This window comes from Ceratotherium simum, chromosome 11, assembly GCF_057802395.1.
Source record: "Ceratotherium simum simum isolate JZ-2026a chromosome 11, ASM5780239v1, whole genome shotgun sequence".
NCBI lineage: Eukaryota > Metazoa > Chordata > Mammalia > Perissodactyla > Rhinocerotidae > Ceratotherium > Ceratotherium simum.
Genome location: NC_141910.1, coordinates 3,029,651 through 3,049,997, shown reverse-complemented (window position 1 = coordinate 3,049,997; position 20,347 = coordinate 3,029,651). Strand labels below are relative to the sequence as shown.

At 38.7% G+C, this 20,347-nt stretch overlaps 1 protein-coding gene across 1 annotated transcript in view; it reads left to right on the top strand.

The window, feature by feature from the left end:
- The window catches only part of DNAH6 (dynein axonemal heavy chain 6), a 271,015-nt gene that overhangs the window by 126,761 nt on the left and 123,907 nt on the right, over positions 1-20,347 (top strand). The window contains exons 30-37 of the mRNA XM_004437202.3: positions 2,139-2,276; positions 5,164-5,331; positions 7,325-7,473; positions 8,243-8,350; positions 11,178-11,733; positions 12,511-12,633; positions 16,426-16,608; positions 17,158-17,301. Of these exons, the coding sequence (XP_004437259.2) occupies positions 2,139-2,276; positions 5,164-5,331; positions 7,325-7,473; positions 8,243-8,350; positions 11,178-11,733; positions 12,511-12,633; positions 16,426-16,608; positions 17,158-17,301 (1,569 nt within the window). The remainder of the gene's footprint in view (positions 1-2,138; positions 2,277-5,163; positions 5,332-7,324; positions 7,474-8,242; positions 8,351-11,177; positions 11,734-12,510; positions 12,634-16,425; positions 16,609-17,157; positions 17,302-20,347) is intronic.

Sequence of the window (20,347 nt, the reverse complement as noted above, 5' to 3'; positions counted from 1 at the left end):
TTTTTTATTTTGCTGGAATACTTCCTTGAGCGTTTTTTTTTCCCCATTTAAGTTTATAGATATCCAAGACTGTCTTTATCTGGTCATCCACTTAACTGATAATTTGGTAGAAAGTGGAATTAAAATCATTTTCCCTCATGACTGTGAAAGCCTTACTTCATTGTCTTCTAACAACGGTTTTGCTAATGATAAGACTAATAATAGCTGAACACATTTTGGGGGGTGAGTACTATTTTGCTTCCTCTCTATCTCTGGAAGCTTGTAGGGTTTTCTCTTGAGCCTTAGTGTTCTGAAATTTTACCAGGCTGGATCTAGATGAGACAATTTTCTTCATTCATTTTGTTTGGCATTTGCTGACTTTTTAATCAGAAAAATGTCTTTTCAGCTTAGTAAAACTCTTTTACTCCTTCTTTATTTATCATCCTATCTCTGATCTCTGCTCTGGACCTCCTACATCTGTTTTCCACTACTCTTAAATATTGTCATATTTTATTTTGCTTGTTTAAAGTAGTTTTATTTGTTTAAATTGGTAAACACATAAATACTCTTATCTTTTAAGCAACAACAACAAAAAAAGTGAACTTTTTGAAATGTTTTGGGATGGTGGGATATCTCCCAGAATCCAGAGCACGGTTGCGCACCATTCAGAGCCCTGGGCAGGGCGGGACTCGGGCGGCAGCAGGTGCCTCCTTGGCAGCAGCAGCTTCAGGGTCTTCTCTCTATAACCTCGCCAAGAAAATAGAGGCTCACATTTCACATTTCAGAGCTGGGATTCTAACTGGCAAGCTGGGCTCAGGTGACCACCCCTAGACCTGTGGGCTGTGTTAAAAGGTAAACTGAGGCACATTAAAAATTTTAAGATTTTATTTGAGCAAAAGTTGATTCCAGGGCTGGCCCCGTGGCTTAGCGGTTAAGTGCGCATGCTCCACTACTGGGGGCCCGGGTTCGGATCCTGGGCGCGCACCGACACACCGCTTCTCTGGCCATGCTGAGGCCGCATCCCACATACAGCAACTAGAAGGATGTGCAACTATGACATACAACTATCTACTGGGGCTTTGGGGGAGAAAAAAAAAGGAGGAGGATTGGCAATAGATGTTAGCTCAGAGCCGGGCTTCCTCAGCAAAAAGAGGAGGATTAGCACGGATGTTAGCTCAGGGCTGATCTTCCTCACAAAAACAAACAAACAAACAAATCTATTCGAATTGGGCAGCACCAAACCAGAGTGGTTAGGAGCTCTCCACCGACAGGAGCCAGGGGAAAGAATTTTATAGAGAAAAGGTGGAAGCAAAGCAAGGAACTTGTTTGATTGGCTATCTTTGTACAAATGCTTAACCCAAAACTCAAGTCTCTAAAGAAATTTTGTGGGGCCAGCCCCATGGCATAGCGGTTAAGTGTGCATGCTCCGCTGCTGGCGGCCCGGGTTCAGATCCCGGCCGCGCACCGACACACTGCTTGTCAGGCCATGCTGTGGCGGCGTCCCACATAAAGTGGAGGAAGATGGGCACAGATGTTAGCCCAGGGCCAGTCTTCCTCAGCAAAAAGAGGAGGATTGGCATGGATGTTAGCTCAGGGCTGATCGTCCTCACAAAAAAAAAAAAAAAGAAAGAAATTTTGCACTGTAGACGACCACAAGTACATATTCATTCTCCTCCACCACAGGATTCAGCTGTGGGAAAAATTAAGAACTGACACCTTGACCTGTGCTGCTCTGCTTGTGTCAGTAGCTCCTGTGTGTTGTCTCCCATTTGCAGGACCTTGTAAAGACAAGGAAAGCGTCCATTAGTAAAATTTTTCAAGGTATTTTTTTTAAGTCCTTAAGTGTGTCTATTTCATGTGTTAGTTTCTTTGAGAACCTGTGGAGTATTTACATAGGTGAATGGAGGTTATGAAAAAGCAGGAAAATTGGTCATATTGTCATTTTATTTAAAAATAAAAATTAGCTTTAATCATTTAGAGAGAGACAAAAAGATATTTCCTTTTCTAGAAAGGTGCTAACTTCTGACAGAGCCCAGTATTCACATAAAACTATTGCTTATTTGCAGATACCGCCTCTTTTTAATATTTCAGGTCAAAATGTAACTTTTGAAGGAGTTCAACTATGCATACGAAGTTGAATGATGTTATTTTGATTTCAGATGATGGGGCGCTTCTTCAGTGGTCTGGCACAGTCGGGGGCCTGGTGCTGCTTCGATGAATTTAATCGAATTGACATAGAAGTTTTGTCAGTCATCGCCCAGCAGCTCATTACCATTAGGAATGCCAAAGCTGCAAAGGTGAGGCATTGGGCAGTTATCCGTGGAGGCAGCGTTTCTTAAGCTTGTAATCAACTTATAGCATGTTACATTTTAGGAAGGACAATGCTGACTTTAGCTTGTCTATTCCATGATTCCAGTGTATTTGGTGAGTACTATAGCAACAGGACTGAGTTGGGTGAATTAATTCCTCACCCAGGCAACTCAGAGAAACAACTGTATGTCAGACACTGAGCTGGGACCTGGGGATACAGAGATGGTGAGACTCAGTCCCTGCCCTCAAGGAACTCTCTTCTTCCCATCCCCAACACACACACACACACACACACACACACACACAAGCACACATATATACGGATGCACCCACACCCTGTCCTCTCTCCTCCGCCTCCTATTTTCCTCCTCAGTTTCTTGTTCTTGCCTTTGACATTTACTTCTGTGCAAGGTATCTCTAATGCTGCCTCTTCTGGGCTCCACTGCCATCATATGGCCCCCAGGCTCAGTCTAGTGCTGCTAGAAAAATGGGACAGGAGTTATGGAGAATCTAAGGGGACCTTGGCTCTCCAGAACTCACTAGACTGGAAAAGCCAAGGAATGTGGGGTCAGATGAAGAGACTAAAGTGGTCCCACTATTTAAAATTTGTTTTAGCCCATGTGAACATGTTCCTGGAGAAAGGGTTTTTACTGAGAAGCTGATGGCAGTGAAGGGTGGGATCAAGTCCCTGCTACTGTGTGTTGACCTTCCACGATATGATCATGAGATCACCAAGGGGCAGACTGATGTTCAGCCTGTACAAACCAGAATAGCCTTGCCAGTGTTTAATATTTAAATAGCCACTGTTCTGAGCCCCTGGAGGGTCCCCCACCACTACCTTGGCCCCTTCCTGAAGAGCCCTAGACCTCCTCTGATCCAGCCATAAGGGTTCATCCTGGCGTAGCAAGGGGGCCTCTTGACCCAGCTCTAGCTCTAAGGAAGGGGGCCATTCTCATTGGAAGGTGCCCTGCTAAAGAGTTGTTAAATATTTTGATGATCACGTCTGCAAAAGCAAATTATAGAACAAATAAAAAGAAAGCAGAAATTGGACTGTAATGAGCCGCTAAATTATACAAGTCATTGCACTTCACATTTATTTCATCTTCACACCAAACCTCTGTGAGGTAGATGGCATTTTCCCAAGGTTACAGGTGAAAAAGATTCAAAGAAGTTAAAAAATATTTCTGAGGATACCATAGAACCAAGATATACACCTAAATCTATGTGACCCTAAAGTCTGAGCTCCTTCAACTACACACCCTCCTGCCTCCCACATCCTCTGAGGAGCCTGTATTAAATGCAGGGACCCCCAGATATAGCATAACTCGTAAGTCCTTATCACCTTGCTGAGCAGTTTCCTGAGAGAAAAGCATGGGGAGTAAGGGAAGAAGGGACCAAAGAGGATGGAGGAAGGACTGAAGCATTGCCAACTGGAGGCAACCACGTGAGGTAAAAGGAAGATAGGATGACATCTGAGACTAACCAAACCTCTGAGACTACCAGTGGCCAGATGAGATAGTTGGAATGGAAGATATCCCCGGGAATAGATGAAGAAACTAAAGCTCAGAAATTTACAGGTTTGAATAGCAGAAAAAGCCATTTAGTAGCAGCAGGTCTCTAGTTGGATCGTCCAGCATTTTCTCCTCAGGGCTATGACACATCTCCCCAGCTCCATCCTGGTCTTCCCCTGTACTCTTCATGTCTGATAATAGTGCCTTCACCCAGTAGCCCAGCTAGAAACCTGGAATTCATCTTGAATTTTCCCCATTACTATCAACCTCAGAATCTAAGCCATCACCAAGTCCATTTAATTGTATCTGCTAGATGCCTCTCATCCCCAATGATAACTCCCTAATTCTGGCTCTTGTCATCCCCCCGGTAACAATTTCTTACTGATCCCCCTGTCTGTAGTCTGTCCAACTTCTCCACTGCCATCTTTGATCCTATCACTCTGCTCAAAATTCTGCTCTGCTTCCCCCAACCCGTAGAATAAAAGTCTAAAATTCCTTAGCCTAGCCTGCAACATTCTTGATGCTCAGGCCCCAGCCTACTTACATTTTCCTCCTAGAACTTTACCCTTTAGCAAAGTGAATGGCTGGTCATTCCCTGAACATGCAGTGCTGTTTCTTGTCCCTGCTCCTTTTGACTGGAATGGCTGCCCCTGCTTATCTACGTGAAATGCCCCTCTGCATTCTTCAGGTCTGAAGCAGGCTTCCCTGCTCCTCCTATGAGCCTTGCTCCTGTGGGCTTTGCACATACCTCCACTGTAGCATCTATTGCACTGCATGGTCACAGTTTCCAGGTCTGACTCCACACAGCAAGCCTGAGAGCTTCTCAAGGGCTCAGGAGTGAGTCTTCTTCAGTTCTCTACCTCCATGCCTAACCTACTGCCTCACCTGCAATGGACGCTCAACAAGCGTTTGCTGTTGAATAAAAGTGAAGGGGTAGTGCCAATAACAGCAACAGTGGGGCCTCAACCACCCAAGGTCTAAGATCAGATTAGAATTTCTTGGGGAATACCAGAAAGTGGGTGTGGAGAAGGTTTAGTGGCCATTAAATCTAAGTTGAATTGAGGCGTCTCAGCAAAAGATGTTAAGGCCTAGAAGAGTGCAGGTCTGGGCCAGGCAGGAAGAGACAAGTTGAGCAAGGGAGGGGCAGGGAGGCAGACAGCAGGAAACACTGAGCCCAGAAGAGACTGGGAGTGGGTAGGACAGAATCAGGAGAAAAACGTTCCCTGTTGTCCAACAGCACGTTCCAGAAGTCTTTGCTTGCATGTTCCCTTACACAAGTTTTATACTTGAGTAGTAATTATGTGAAAGAATTTACAAATGGCTGGAGAAGTGTTGACTTATACTTTCTCTTTCTTTTCCATAGCTCTCTAGATTTATGTTTGAGGGGCGGGAAATAAAGCTGGTTATGACTTGTGCAGCCTTCATCACAATGAATCCTGGATATGCAGGCAGAACCGAATTGCCAGATAATTTGAAAGCCCTGTTTAGACCCTTTGCGATGATGGTTCCAAATTATGCCTTGATTGCAGAGGTGAGCTCCACATCATAAAGCAGCAAATGTTTAAGCTTGTTTCTTTTATTCACCATTTGATTCTACTGAGGTAGAAAGTTTCCTTTATGGACGCACTCTGGCAAAGGTTATTCATTATTGTTTGCTCTTAAGTGTAGAAATGATTGTTATCACGTAGAATGTTTTGTTCTCTCTCTCTGTGTGTGTGTGTGTGTGTGTGTGTGTGTGTGACTGTTATATCCCTAATGCCCAGAATGGTGTCGGGAATACAGTAGGACCCTAAATCTGGAATGAATCAATGAGTTTAATTAACCAGTTCGTTGGGATTTATCAGTTCATCTCTAGGAATTAAAATGTCTGAATTCATTCTAAAAATGCTGTATTATTCTCACTTCTCTTTGTGCATTTTTTTAATTAGAGTCAACGGATGTTGAGTAGAAGCAATACTAATCACTATGATGGAGGGCAGAGATTGGCTTGTAGTCTATATCAAAAAATAGCAATCATTAATAGATTATTTATGTTATATTTGTTCTTTCTCCATCTATCTAGGAATTCTTCTATTTAAAATGGTTTTTGTTTCTTCATACTAGCTAAGAACCAATGTATTTCAATTTTATGTGTATTGTTCTTGGCACTTTTTACTGAGGTATAATTTCTGCATAGTAAAGTGCACAGATCATAAGGGTACAACTCAGTGAATTCTTATGAATGTATTCACCCGTGTGACCACCCAGACCAAAATATAAGATATTTTCAGGACTCCAGAAGGCCCACCTGTGCTCAGCGCTGCATTTCATAACAAGGGACACTACCCCTTTTAGAATGGAATTTCTCAGAAAGCACAGATTACTCTTGTGGCTAATAAACTCCTTTAATAACAGCTAATTTAAAATATTCTTCTATATGAACTAAAAGTAACTACCTAAGAATAGAATAGACCATGCCAAATCCTATCATTAGGAAAATGACGCCTTTTATTAATATAATGCTTCCAGCATCTTATGGGCCCCCCAGCACCCCCTGTGGGCATGGTGGGGTGGTGGGCAGTTAAGGCAGTTGATGTCTTCACCCTGGACCCTCTGTGGACAGGGACAATAAATGACCTGCTCATTGTCCAAAACTGGTAGGAAGAAAACCAGGTTTAGAACTCAGTCCAACATTTTAACATCTCATGCTTTGTCCTATTGTCATATTACTCAGTAATTAATTGGAGAAATTTAAAAATCGAGTCTTCTAAGTGCTATTCCTATTGTTGTTACACATTGAATGAATCAGGGTCTGTCATCAGTAAATATTTTTAATTACCTGCAGTGTGCAGAGCATTGTGCTAATAGCTAGTGATAGAGCAATAAACAAAGCAGACACCAGCAAGAAATCTCTGCATCATTTCAAACCCTGATTCTGAGGCCAACTACAGTGATTATAAGTAGATTATGAATTGGAGGAAGGGTCCATACCCACTTCCACTGTCATCATTGGTTTATTTAACCAAAGATGCAGAAACTTATCAGAAGCAAGGTAGCCAGCTAGGGCAGGGGAGAGGCTGCAAATCTTTGCGTAGCTTCCCTTGATCCCAGGGAGCCTAGGGGGAGCACATGGATATCACTGATTCTGTCCACAAGAGTGGCATTCCTGTCACATTGGAGAAGCTCAATTCTTTTTTTTGTACTCAGGCCTTATAACACATCCAACCTCCGTGATGTGAACATTTGCAAACAGTGGGCTCTGCTGCTCCTTGAACCAAATGTCACCAAGGCCACATCTTCATCTATAGAAAGAAAGAAGAATCAGTGCCCATATCCCCGTATGGTATCCCCATACAATATCCCACCTTCCACCTTCTTATGGCACAGAAAACCCTCTTCTCTTCAGTCTTTACATTTCTTTGTTAAATGATACAACAACTTGGAGAGGTGTAATGCCTAAAGTAGATTTTGAGTACATTGATATTATGCTAATATATTGTTATCAATTAATATAGTAAGCATTGCATTATACTTTTCTATTCTAGGTAATTCTATATTCTGAAGGATTTGAATCAAGTAAAACATTAGCAAGAAAAATGACTCAGATGTATAAGCTTTGCAGTGAACAGCTCTCTCAACAGGATCACTACGACTTTGGCATGAGAGCTGTCAAGTCTGTACTGGTCATGGCTGGGTAAGAAATCAAAGAGTGAATCTCTCTTCTCTCTAGTCCTTCCTCTCAGGCCATGACTCACTGGCTCTGGCTTTGCACATCCAGGGCCTCTTCTGCCTGGCTCCTGTATCCCTGGGTTCTGCACAAATCTCCCTGCCCTTCCCTACCCTCTGTTCTTTCTTGTAACCTCCCAGGTATAGCATTTCTCCTCTTTACAGGATTGCCATTTAAAGACCAGGGATACTGAAGAGTTCACATACACTTGTACTCAAAGAACTACAGCCCAGTGGGCGAGACAGCCAAATAAGCCATCGTCTAGGATATGGCGTGGTGAGGGCAACCATAGGGCTGTGCTGAGGTTCGCCAAGGCGGGGATAGAGGAACTTTCTAGAGTAACTGGGCTGGATTTTGAATGGGGAAATAAGAGCCGGCAAAAGAGCAAAGCAGGGCCTTCTAGGCTGAGAGAAAAGGAAGTCCCAGTGATGTGAACCATTGTGATGCATTCAGGGAACTGTAAATTCAGGCTGGATAAAGTCTGGATGGATGGGGGAGGTTGAAAATGTCCTTACTCTCCTCAAGGCTGTGTAGCCAGTGCCTGACTTGTCCGTGTGCTCTGATGGAGATGGACACTGGGCATGCGAGGGAAAATGATCCTCTCCTTCGAGCAAGAATCCACAGGGGAGGGCCCTCCACAGCTTTTTGCAAGCGGAATCCCTGACTCACAGGTTTGGAAAAGCATGTTCGATATTATGTTCTCGCAATGTCATCTGAATTATTCCTTTAAATTTAGATCTTTAAAAAGAGAGAACCCAGACCTAAGTGAAGACGTGGTGTTGATAAGAGCTTTACGAGACTCCAACTTACCAAAATTCCTAACAGATGATGCTCTTCTGTTCAGGTAATTTTCTAGGTGTTACAGAATAAAGCTTAGCTACCACGTAGAGGTAAAGGATAGTCTTATCTCCAGTTATGTCTGTCTCTAAGTAATAACTTTCTCATCTTTTGTAGAGATTCTTACTGCAGTTTAAAAAATACTAGTTTAAAATAAAGATACTAAAGTTTTACCATCTATCCACTTTATTTTTTTCAAAATATTGATTACCAGATTGTGTGCTATACAAATGAGCATTTGGTTACAAGTTTCTGACCTAAGAGGAATTTCTGACTCAAAAAAATCAGACTTAGGGCTTCACATAAATGTGATTGCTTAAATCTATTTCTACATTTATTATTTAGTTTTATGTTTACCCAAGTCATACATGTATGCAGTTTTAAAAATAAAATAGTGTCATACATTAGGCCCATGAAAAGCAACAGTTCCCTGCTCTTCACCAACTCCCACTTGCCAAAGGCAATCATTTTTCAATTCTTTTATTTATTTGCTTGTTTGTTTTGCTGTCTCCTTCCATATTTTTTAGTATCACATTTCTGCCATTTCTTAATTTTTCAGAATTTTAGATATTTATTAAGTTACTAAAAGGGAAATGAGAATATGCACAGATACCTCTGCCCTTCCATCCATCCTCTCTGTATAGTCATATTGCAATATAACTTGAGTGAAATGTCCAGGGTTTCTAGAATTTGTTATAACTGTATAAACATTATCCACAGCTGGGCTGTTTCCCTTGTTATTAAATTATCTAGGTTTTTATTTTCCCTACATTTTTTAATTGTCTTAGTTTTTATTTTTTAATCCTTTGCGTACTTTCCTATAACTCTATCACTAATTCATTTCCAAATTCCGCCAGAGTGTAAATCTCCTTAAAAAAAAAACCTTCAATCATACAGAAATATTCTATTGAATTTGCCTCCTTGGAGCCCTCTGTCCTGCTGCTCTAATCTGGACTGGTTGCCCATTTTCCCTAGTGCACAGCTGTCATCCTGGGATGTCCACTGACTGGACATGGGACATGTCCCATGGGACATGTCATCCTGGGATGCCCCATGACTATGCTGGGGACTCCCTTTGCCTTTGTCCTCTGTCAGAGCCCGTGTTTTCCAGAACATGTCTACTCCCTTTTGGCAGAAGACAATGATGAAAATTCCTATACATCTATTTTTGCACACTTATGATATTTCTATAAGTAAGATGCTAGGAAGTAAGTTCCCTAGGTCATAGGGTATGGACATTTTTTTTTTTTTTTTGTGAGGATGATCAGCCCTGAGCAAACATCTGATGCCAATCCTCCTCTTTTTGCTGAGCAAGATTGGCCCTGGGCTAACATCCATGCCCATCTTCCTCTACTTTATGGGACGCCGCCACAGCATGGTTTGACAAGTGGTGCATCAGTCCACATCCAGGATCCAAGCCCGCAAACCCCAGGCTGCCGAAGCGGAGTGTGCGAACTTAACTGCTATGCCACTAGGCCGGCCCCTGGGACATTTTTAATTTAGATAGATTCTATCAAGATCTCCTCCAAAGACATATTACATTTATATAATGGTTTTATGAAAATGCCAATTTCCCTTTAAATGTTTAAACGAGAGACCAAAAGTAGTAGCCTATTTTAATATACGTTTCTTAAATTATTAGTGTCATTGAGCATAATTTCTTATGTATTAGTCATTTCTATTTCTTATTCTTAGAGCATATTTGTATTGTGCTCTTTTTCTTTTCAATTTGTAGGAACTCATAAACTTTATCTGGTATAAAAATTGGAAATATTTCTCTAAGTCTATCATTCACTCTTTAAGTTTACGTATAAAGCCTTTTTTTTGTGTGAGGATGATTAGCCCTGAGGTAACATTCGTTGCCAGTCTTCCTCTTTTGGCTGAGGAAGATTGGCCCTGAGCTAACATCTGTGCCCATCTTCCTCTATTTTATATATGGGACACTGCCACAGCATGGCTTGATGAGCAGTGCGTAGGTCATTGCAGGTTCTGATCCGCGCCTAGGATCTGAACCCGGGAACCCTGGGCCGCCAAAGCGGAGCGCGTGAACTTAACCACTACACCACCAGGCCGGCCCCTGTATAAAGCCTTTTATCTCACAGAAGTTTGTTTTTTGCTTGTTTGTTTTTATTTTTTCACTTTATCAATTTGTTTTTATAGTTGTAGATTTCTTATCTTTCTTAGATAAACCTTCTTACCACAGTGTTGCAAAATTCACCTCATTTTCATCTAGTACTTTCGTTGCCATGTTATATTAAGGTCTTGACTGCATCTCAAATGCATTTGTGTATATAGTGTGAGGTGGGATTTAGCTTCTTTTTTACGAATAAAAACATCTCGTATTAACTGTTTCCCACAGAAACAGTCAATTTTTCCTTTACTCCCTTTCTTACCTAGTACTAGTTTTCAATTTCTATCTTATTTTCCTGAATATCCACATACAGTTATAAGCACACACAAATGCTTTTGGAAAAATTTGAGATATAAATGTAATTTTAAAAATAAACTGATAAATTCAGCACCTTCTGTATGTTTGATACTATGCCATGTACTAAGAACAATAGAAAAACATAGACATTCCTTACCTCAAAATGCTCCCAATATACTTAAGAACATTGGTCTCCTGTACAAGAAACAAACAAAATCATACACAATATCAGAGAGAGAGAGATTCTGGTGTAATACATAGGACAGACTAGCACTGTGCACGTTCAGAAGAAAAGATCAGTGAGAAAAATAAGACTCAGGCTAATGTTGAATCAATTAATTGTAACAAATATGAGGAAATATCAATGACCAGTGGTTCTTAATTGATTTTATTTTTGTTTTTTCAGTGGAATCATATCTGACCTTTTTCCTGGAGTCCAAATTCCAGAACACGATTATGGTATATTGCAGTCAACAATTATAGATGTCATGAATGGACAAAATCTTCAGCCTGAGACATGTATGGTTAAAAAAGTGATACAGTTCTATGAAACTATGCTAGTAAGGCATGGTGTTATGTTAGTTGGGCCAACAGGAGGTGGTAAGACCACAGTTTACCAAATACTAGCAGAAACTTTAGGGAATTTGCAAAAACTTGGTGTAGAAAATCCCTTTTACCAACCAGTTAAAACATACGTTCTTAATCCTAAATCAATTACAATGGGTGAATTATATGGCGAAGTTAATAGCATAACCTTGGAGTGGAAAGATGGTTTGATGGCGCTAAGTGTCCGAACAGCTGTGAATGACACTTCAGAAGACCATAAATGGATCATCAGTGATGGGCCAGTAGATGCTCTTTGGATTGAAAATATGAATACGGTGTTGGATGATAACAAGATGCTTTGCCTGGCTAACAGTGAGAGGATTAAACTCACACCTCAAATCCACATGCTTTTTGAGGTAAATGTATATTCCTTACTGTGGAGTGAAATCATTTGTTAGATTGGCATAACATCATTAATTTTTTTTCTCCTATTGATTTACCATTTCCTATCTGTAAGGCCTACCATGGTGTTTTGTTTACATACTAAATACTTATCCAATTGTCCTTTTGTAATAGATTATCTATCCTGACAACCAAAGTCTCTCAAATGTTCCTCTCTGTCTATAAACAAGAAATACAATAAATTCTGGCTTCCCTACCACTTGTTTCTTTTCCTTTGAATGTAGTTAATCTATATAATGGTGACTTTACACAATTTTAAATGCTTTCTAAGTTAAAAAAATGGTTATATTTAATATGAATAAATTATCCTCTGTGGTATGAATATTTGGTGAAGGGATTAGAAGAGGAATGTAGACCAAATATAACTACAAAATATTATGGAAGATACTACCCCTGCTGTATTCATTCATCAAATATTGATTGAATGTCTACCATATGCTAGGTGTTGGATACAAGAATGAAAAAGGAGAAAAACAAAGAGAAGGAAAAAGAAATACCTATACCTTCCCATAAGGATTTGATGTATCCTCCTATACTCATGGGGTTTTTTCACCTTCTGACTCACTTAACTTTCCTCTCCATTTCTGATTCCTTATAGCTCTCCCATTCTCTTCCACGTAAAGCCTTTCAGTGTTCACTTAAAACTCTAAACGTGTGACTCATTAACATTGAAGTTGGAGGGATAAGGAAGTATCATTAGCTATTTCCTGTTCAACTTTCTTCAATTTTAGGTGCAAGATCTAAAGGTTGCCTCTCCTGCAACAGTCAGTAGGTGTGGAATGGTGTTTGTGGATCCTGAAGAACTGAAATGGATGCCTTATGTTAAAACCTGGATGAAGGGTATTTCTAAAAACGTAAGTGCAATCAGATACTCCCCCAATATCTCCATCTGTCAGGGCTCACATTGCCCTTGAGTGCCAAATAGCAATAGGTTAAGGCCTCATTGTGCTTGATGGACGGCATTCCAGTATTGTACCTAGACCTTCTCCCTAAGAATTCTTGGGATCCTCCGGGAATGTTTCTATGATTCCCAAATCTGTCCTCATTATTTGTTACCTCAGCCTGCCTGTCTGTGTGCCTAGTTCCACTGGTTCCTGTCTATCCTGCCTGGCTTCTCCCCAGCCTGGTTCCTCTTAAGTACAAACACAAACAACTTCCTTGAGTCCCCCAAAACACAGGTAGAATGGGCTGTGGTGCTGGAAAAAAAAAAAAAAGACGTTTCAAAAGGCTTGGAATAATGAGAGGGAATCACAATGAAGGAAAAAAACATATAAATCCAGGTACTAATTGTCATTGTTTTGAGATTTTAGGAGCTCCTGACACCTCTGAGAGCCAGAGAGAAGAGAAAACCAGTAAATCCCACCCAATCTTAGGTCTATGACCCAAGACACTTTCTAACTAACCTCAGAGGTACCATTCCACCCAAAGAAGGAAAGCTTTTACATTATTATTCGGAACCATTCAGTTCCATGTTATCTTCTGTACTCTCTCCATTCTAAAATAGCATTTCTCTTTACTTTAGCTTCACAAGCAATCTTTTGAAGTGTTTCACCCCATCCCAGTCCCCACTCCAAAAAAGCCATCTTCTTTCTTCCTCCCCCCCCCACAAAGATGAATCAGAAAACCATTGTCTTCCTTATTCTTAGGCATCCACACTTTAAGAATATTGTAGTCTAGTCTTAGATTACCTTATTAAAGAAAGTAATTCTCAGAATTGAGAATTTGTCATGGGCTACTGTAAGATTTTAAACTTTCCTGAATTCACTTTTTTTTTTAATTCATAGACTTTATTATTTGGAGCAGTTTTAGTTTTATAGAAAAATTTAACAGAAAGTAAAGAGAGTTATCATATACTCCCTTTCCTCCAAACATAGTTTCCCCAATTATTAACATCTTGCATAGTAGTGGTGCATTTGTTAAATTGATGAAGCAATATTGATACATTCTTATTAACTGAAGTCCATAGTTTACATTAGTATTCACTCTTTGTGTTGTACAATTCTGTGGGTTTTGACAAAAGCATAATGTCATGTATTCACCCTTATAGTATCATATAGAATGGTTTCACTGCCTTAAAAATCTGTGCTCCTGGGACCGGCCCCGTGGCGTAGCAGTTAAGTTCGCGCGCTCTGCTGCTGGTGGCCCGGGTTCGGATCCTGGCGTGCACCAACGCACCGCTTGTCAGGCCATGCTGTGACGGCCTCCCATATAAAGTGGAGGAAAATGGGCACAGATGTTAGCCCAGGGCCAGTCTTCTTCAGCAAAAAAAAAGAGGAGGATTGGCATGGATGTTAGCTCAGGGCTGAACTTCCTCACACACACAAAAAAACCTGTGCTCCACCTATTCATTCATCCACACTCCTTCCCAACTCCTGGCAACCACTGAAATTTTACTGTCTTCATTCATAGTTTTGCTTTTCCAGGATGTCATATGTTGGAATCATAAAGTATGTAGCTTTCTCACATTGGCTTCTTTCACTTAGTAATATGCATTTAAGATTCCTGCATGTCTTTCTGTGGCTTGATGGCTCATTTCTTTTTGGCACTGGATAATATTCCATTGTATGGATTTACCAGTAATGTTTATTTTATGGATTCACCTACTGAAAGACATTGCAAAGCTTCCAAGTTTTGGCAATTATGAATAAATCTCCTATAAATATCCATGTGCACGTTTTTGAGTGGACATAAGTTTTCTTGGGTACTCACTCGGGTTCATACCTAGGAGTGCGATTGCTGGATCATATGTTAAAACTATGTTTAACTTTGTAAGAAACTGCCAGTCTGTCTTCCAGAGTAGCTGTAGCATTTTGTATTCCCACCAGCAATGAATGCGAGTTCTTGTTGCTCCAACATCTTCCCCAGTATTTGCTGTGGTTGGTATTTTAGATTTTAGCCATTCTAATAGTGGTGTAGTGGTATCTCATTGTTGTTTTAATGTGCAGTTCTCTAATATATGATGCTGAGTGTCCTTTTCATATGCTTATTTGCCATCCATATGTCTTCTTGGATGAGATTCTGTTCATATCTTTTGCCCACTTTTTATTGGGTTGTTAGTTTTCTTACTGTTGAGTTTTAAGAGTTCTTTGTATATTTTGGATACAAGTTTTTTTAATCAGATATGTGTTTTGCAAAGATTTTCTCCCAGTCTGGCTTGTCTTTTCATTCTCTTCATATCTTTCACAGAGCACAAGTTTTCTATTTTAATGAAGTCTAACTTATCAATTTTTCTTTCACTGATTGTGCTTTTGGTGTTGCATCTAAAAACTTATTTTCAAACCTAAGGTCACCTAGATTTTCTCCTCTGTTATCTTCTAGAAGTTTTATGGTTTTGCATTTTATATTTAGGTCTATGATCTATTTTGAGGTAGTTTTTGTGAAAGGTATAAGATCAATGTCTAGATTCTTTTTTTCTTTTTTTTCCTTTTTTTTTGCACATGGATATCCAGTTCCAGCACCATTTGTTGAAAACACTGTTTCTTCTCCATTGGATTGCCTTTGTTCCTTTGTCAAAGATCAGATTACTATATTTGTATAGGTCTATTTCTGAGCTCTCTATCCTGTTCCATTGATTTCAAGCTTACCACAGTAGCTTGATGGTAAGTCTCGAAGTGAGATAGTGTCGGTCCTCCAACTTTTTTCTTCTTCAATATTGTGTTCACTATTCTGGATCTTTTCCTTCTCCATATAAACTTTAGAATCAGTTTGTTGATATCCACAAAGTAACTTGCTGGTATTTTGACTCAGATTGCATTGAATCTGTAGATCAAATTAGGAAGAATTGACATCTTAACAATATTGGGTCTTTCTGTCCATGCACATGGAATATCTCTCCATTTATTTAGATCTTCTTTGGTTTCTTTATCAGAATCTTGTAGTTTTTCTCATAGAGATCTTGTACATGTTTTGTTAGAATTATACCTAAATATTTCTCTTTTTTTGGTGCTAATGTAAATGGTTTTGTAGTTTTAATTTCAAATTCTAATTACTCATTGCTGGTATATAGGAAAACAGTTGACTTCTGCATGTTAACCTTGAATCCTGCAAACTTGCTATAACTATTTATTAGTTCTAGGGATTTTTTGGTCAATTCTTTGGGATTTTCTACATAGACAGTCATGTTATCTGTAAACAAAGACAATTTTTTTCTTCCTTCCCAGTCTGTATACTTTTAATTTCCTTTTATTGTCCTATTGCGTTAGCTAAGACTTCTAGTACAATGTTGAATAGGAGTGGTGGGAGGGGCCACATTCTTTTTAAAATCTTTGGGAATTATTCCTTTACCTTACATAGATTTTTTAAATGTTTCTTTCTTGTTGTTCTTAATTGTGAGAGATATCATCAATATAGAAGACTGCATGAAATATATATTGACAGTTTAACAAATGATTATAAAATAAACATTTATGTATCCATTACCAGAACAAGATGTAGGACACTATCAGCTATCCAGAATCTCCCCCCGTGTCCCTTCCAAGTCATAGAAGGTTGTTTTTTTATTTAATTTGTTTCATATCTTGTGATGCTTACATACATTAGTCTAAAAGTGACAGAATATATTGCAATATATAATTTGAACCAACTTGTTTCTAAACTTAGTTATATTAATTATATAATAAAATATTATTTGTTTGTTTCATTTTCAGCTGAATGAGGAAACCCAAGAATATATATTGAACCTTTTCCAGCGTTATGTTGATGATGGTTTAAATTTTATCAATAAGAAATGCAACCAAGCAATCCCACAAGTGGACATCAGCAAAGTTACTACACTCTGTTGCTTATTGGAGTCTTTGATACTTGGGAAAGATGGAGTTAATTTGACAATGGTATGAAGGGTTTTCTTACTGCTATAAAGCTAGAAAAATGAGATTATTGTAGATGCATTGCAAATAAATAACTCTAAATTTTCTGTAATATGATCATTTGATTTTCAAGTTAATTTTTCAGGGGACTAATGACTGTGAATAGATACATAGAATCTCAAAGTTGGAAGGAATTTTAGAGAGCCTGTAGTTTACTCCTCTACTCAATGTTTAAATTCCCTTACAGTCTACAACATCCCATTATGTGTCTATCTAGCAACTGCTTAAATACGTTTGTGAAGACATAAAGTTATAATGGCCAGTTGAAAGACAACCTTGAGCTTTTTTTCTAAATACTTCTTGCCATTCATTTTCTCATCAGAGTATTTAAATATGTACTGTTATAAAACATCACTCTGTGAACCACTGAATGAAGTGTAAGAAACATACACTGTGCCCTCCTTTAAAAATGCAGGAGTCTGAACAAAAGATAACAGTCTTTAGAGTTTGCAATTTAGGATTCTCTTTATGTTAACATATAAAATATTAAAATTCTTTCTCTTTGTTCTTCAGGAGCAAACAAAACTGAACACTGTACTATGTCAGACTTTTGTGTTCTGTTATTTATGGTCTTTGGGTGGAAATCTAACTGAAAACTACTGGGATCCTTTTGATACATTTATTAGAACACAATTTGATGATAATCCTGATGCCAGGGTAAGAGCCAAATAAATTTAATTTTTACATAACAACTCTGAATCATTAAAATTAAATTTCAAGACTAAAACTTTAAAAGCCTTCGTTCTACTGTAAATATAAATTCTTCATTAAAAGAGTTTCTAAAATTATTTACTTTTTTTAACCTAGATAACATTTATTGTATTAAAATTTTTAGGAGTCCTTTTCTGGCCATATGAAGAAAGGAAGGTGTAAGAGTATATAAAAACTCCCCACTATAAATGAATATTGAATTCTAGTTGTTAAATTTATTTTTTCGCAGTGTTATGGTTTAGCAGTTCTGAAACTACTTTCTATACTTTCTAAGACGGAGCAAATGAATAAATATATTGAGGATAATAGCAACCAGTTTTCTCACTGTTAGAGAAGGGATTTACAACTATGGAAGGAGAAAGATTAGAACGCATCCTGTGTTTTTAGAGGAACTGTTATGGTGATAGGAACTAGAAGCAATGACACCTCAATAGCAATAAGCATACCAAGTATGCTAATTTTTAAATACTATTCTCCACGAAAGGGAAACAAAGCTTCTTAGTGAAATAGCTGATTCTAGGACTGGGGCAGGGAAAGTGCAAAATGCGTGTAGAGCATCTTATGTGAAATAGTAAAGAAGTGCCCAAAGAATGATGGCTCAACTCAAAAGAACACATGGGCCAGTTTGAAGGGATTCCTACTGGCCAAATCTGGGCAGATTTGAGCATCAAAATAAATAACGTTAGTATGGGATTATAAGCCTTTAAATGAAATAAGAATCTGTGAGTCTATACTGATGATAAAAATATCTGTGAATATATAAATAAATGGGAGAGGAAGAAGAGCTATTCCTTATAGTAGAATACAACTAATCTGTATAGTAGAAATGATGGAGTTAGAAAGTTATTACTTTGCAACCATTGTAGTAATAACAGATTTAGGCAAGAATCATCAATGGATGCTAAAACTAGTGGATGAAAGTTTGATGAAAAACAGTAATTACATAGTTTCAAAGCATCTCCTACAAATTATTGATTAATTGCAAAGAGAAAAATGGTATCATTACAGTAAAGAAACCTTGCAGACACCACCTTAACTGAGTGATCAATTTAACATCATCAATATTAGGACAAACATATGCCTCCTGATATGGGGCACTGAGAAGGATACAGCCTTGCTTCTGAGGCGTTCCTTTCAAAAAATGCATAACCTAATTATAAGGATACACCTGGAATATTCAACCTTATGAGCATTCTACAAAACAAACTGGCCTGTATTCTTCAACAATGTCTGTCATGGGAGAAAGCTGAGGAAATTTTCCAGAGGAAGAGACTAAAGAGATATAACTAAATGCAATGCAATATCCTGGATTGGATCCTAGACTAGGAAAAATATAGCTATAAATGACGTTATTAAAACTATTGACAGTATTTGAATATGGAATGTAAATTGGATAATAACATTAATCAGCATTCAGCTTCCTGATTTTGATCATTTTACTGTGGTTATATAAGAAAATATCCTTGTTCTTTAGGAAATACATACTCAAGTATTTAGGGTAAGGTGGAATAGTATATATAACTGACTCTCATAGAGTGAGAGAAAGATAATAAAGCAAGTGGGGTAAAATGTGAACAATCAGTTTATCAAGATAAAGAATATATGGGAGTTCTTTGTACTATTCTTTTAACTTTTCTATAAGCTTTAAATTATATCAAAATAAAAAATTACCAAAAGAAAAAACATTCCCTGAGTCAAGAATCTAAGCCCTGTGGATTAGGACCTTCTAGTAGATATGAAACCCTGCTGGATATTCAAGATGATTGTATCATAACTGGACAGAATCGACCAGATTGAGGACAACCAGGAATTTGAGACAGAGAGACAGACCCCTCTGGGTCAAGGGAAATGATCTGGGATCATCAAAGGACTGTAGGAGATGGCCCAGAGCAAATATTCAGTATTCATTCAACAAATGTTTTTTGAAAACCTGTTACATGGTAGGTACCATTTTGGAAAATGGAGGTAAAGCAAGTAACCAAAGTCCCTAGCCTCACAGATCTGACCTTACAGTGAGGGAAGTCAGCAATAGATAAATATACAATACATCAGGTGGCAGCAAGTGCTATGGAGACAAATAAAGCAGAGTAAGGATGATAGAGAGTGCCAGGGGGCAGTGGGGAACTATTTTATATATGGTAGTCAGGAAAGCTTTGCTAATAAGGTCATATTTGTACAGCATCCTGAAAAAAGTCAAAGAGCTAGTGATTATTTAGGGGTAAAGCATTCCAGTCAGAAAGAAAAGCAAGTAGCAAAGTAAAGGCCTTTACTCAATAAGTAATTGCCTTGCAATTTTGAGAAACAGCAAGGAAGCTGGTGAGGTCAGAGTTGAATGACCAAGTAGGGGTAGTAAGAGATGAGGTCAGAGAGGTAGGAGGGAGGCAAAACATGTAGACCCTTATGGGCCACTGTATGGACTTTGGCTTTTCCTCTTGGGTACAATGAGAAGCTATTGATGAATTATGACCAGAGGATATTTCATAGGACAGTGCCAGCCCCTGTCCTGGCAGTGGCAGTGCTACTTGGATAGCAGGAAGGAGCCCAGATGAGAAGGTGGATTCCTACTTCTGTCTGTAAGTCCCAAATTAATGGGCTGTTGGATTTGTATTCCTTGTCTCAGTTAATGGCCTTACAGCCACTCAGTACTAGCTATAACTCAATGACTGTTATAGATTCTTCCTTCCTTACTCACCTTCCCATAGCCAATGAAACACTAAGTTGAGTGAATTTTTTTTGTAACTATTTTTTAAAATATGTCCTCTTCTTTTCATCTTCATCATCTCTGGATAACTGAGGTTCTTTTTATTTCTTTTCTGGGTTGTTAAAATAACCTATTTATTATTCCCTTGCCTTTGGTCCAGTCCTATCCAATGTTTTTTTTTTTAATTACAGGTTACAATCTATTAATTGGTCATGAAATCAATTGAAAGAGTCACAATCCAGTTTTTAAAAATAAAATAGCCACTATCACAACTTTTAGTTGACACTCTAT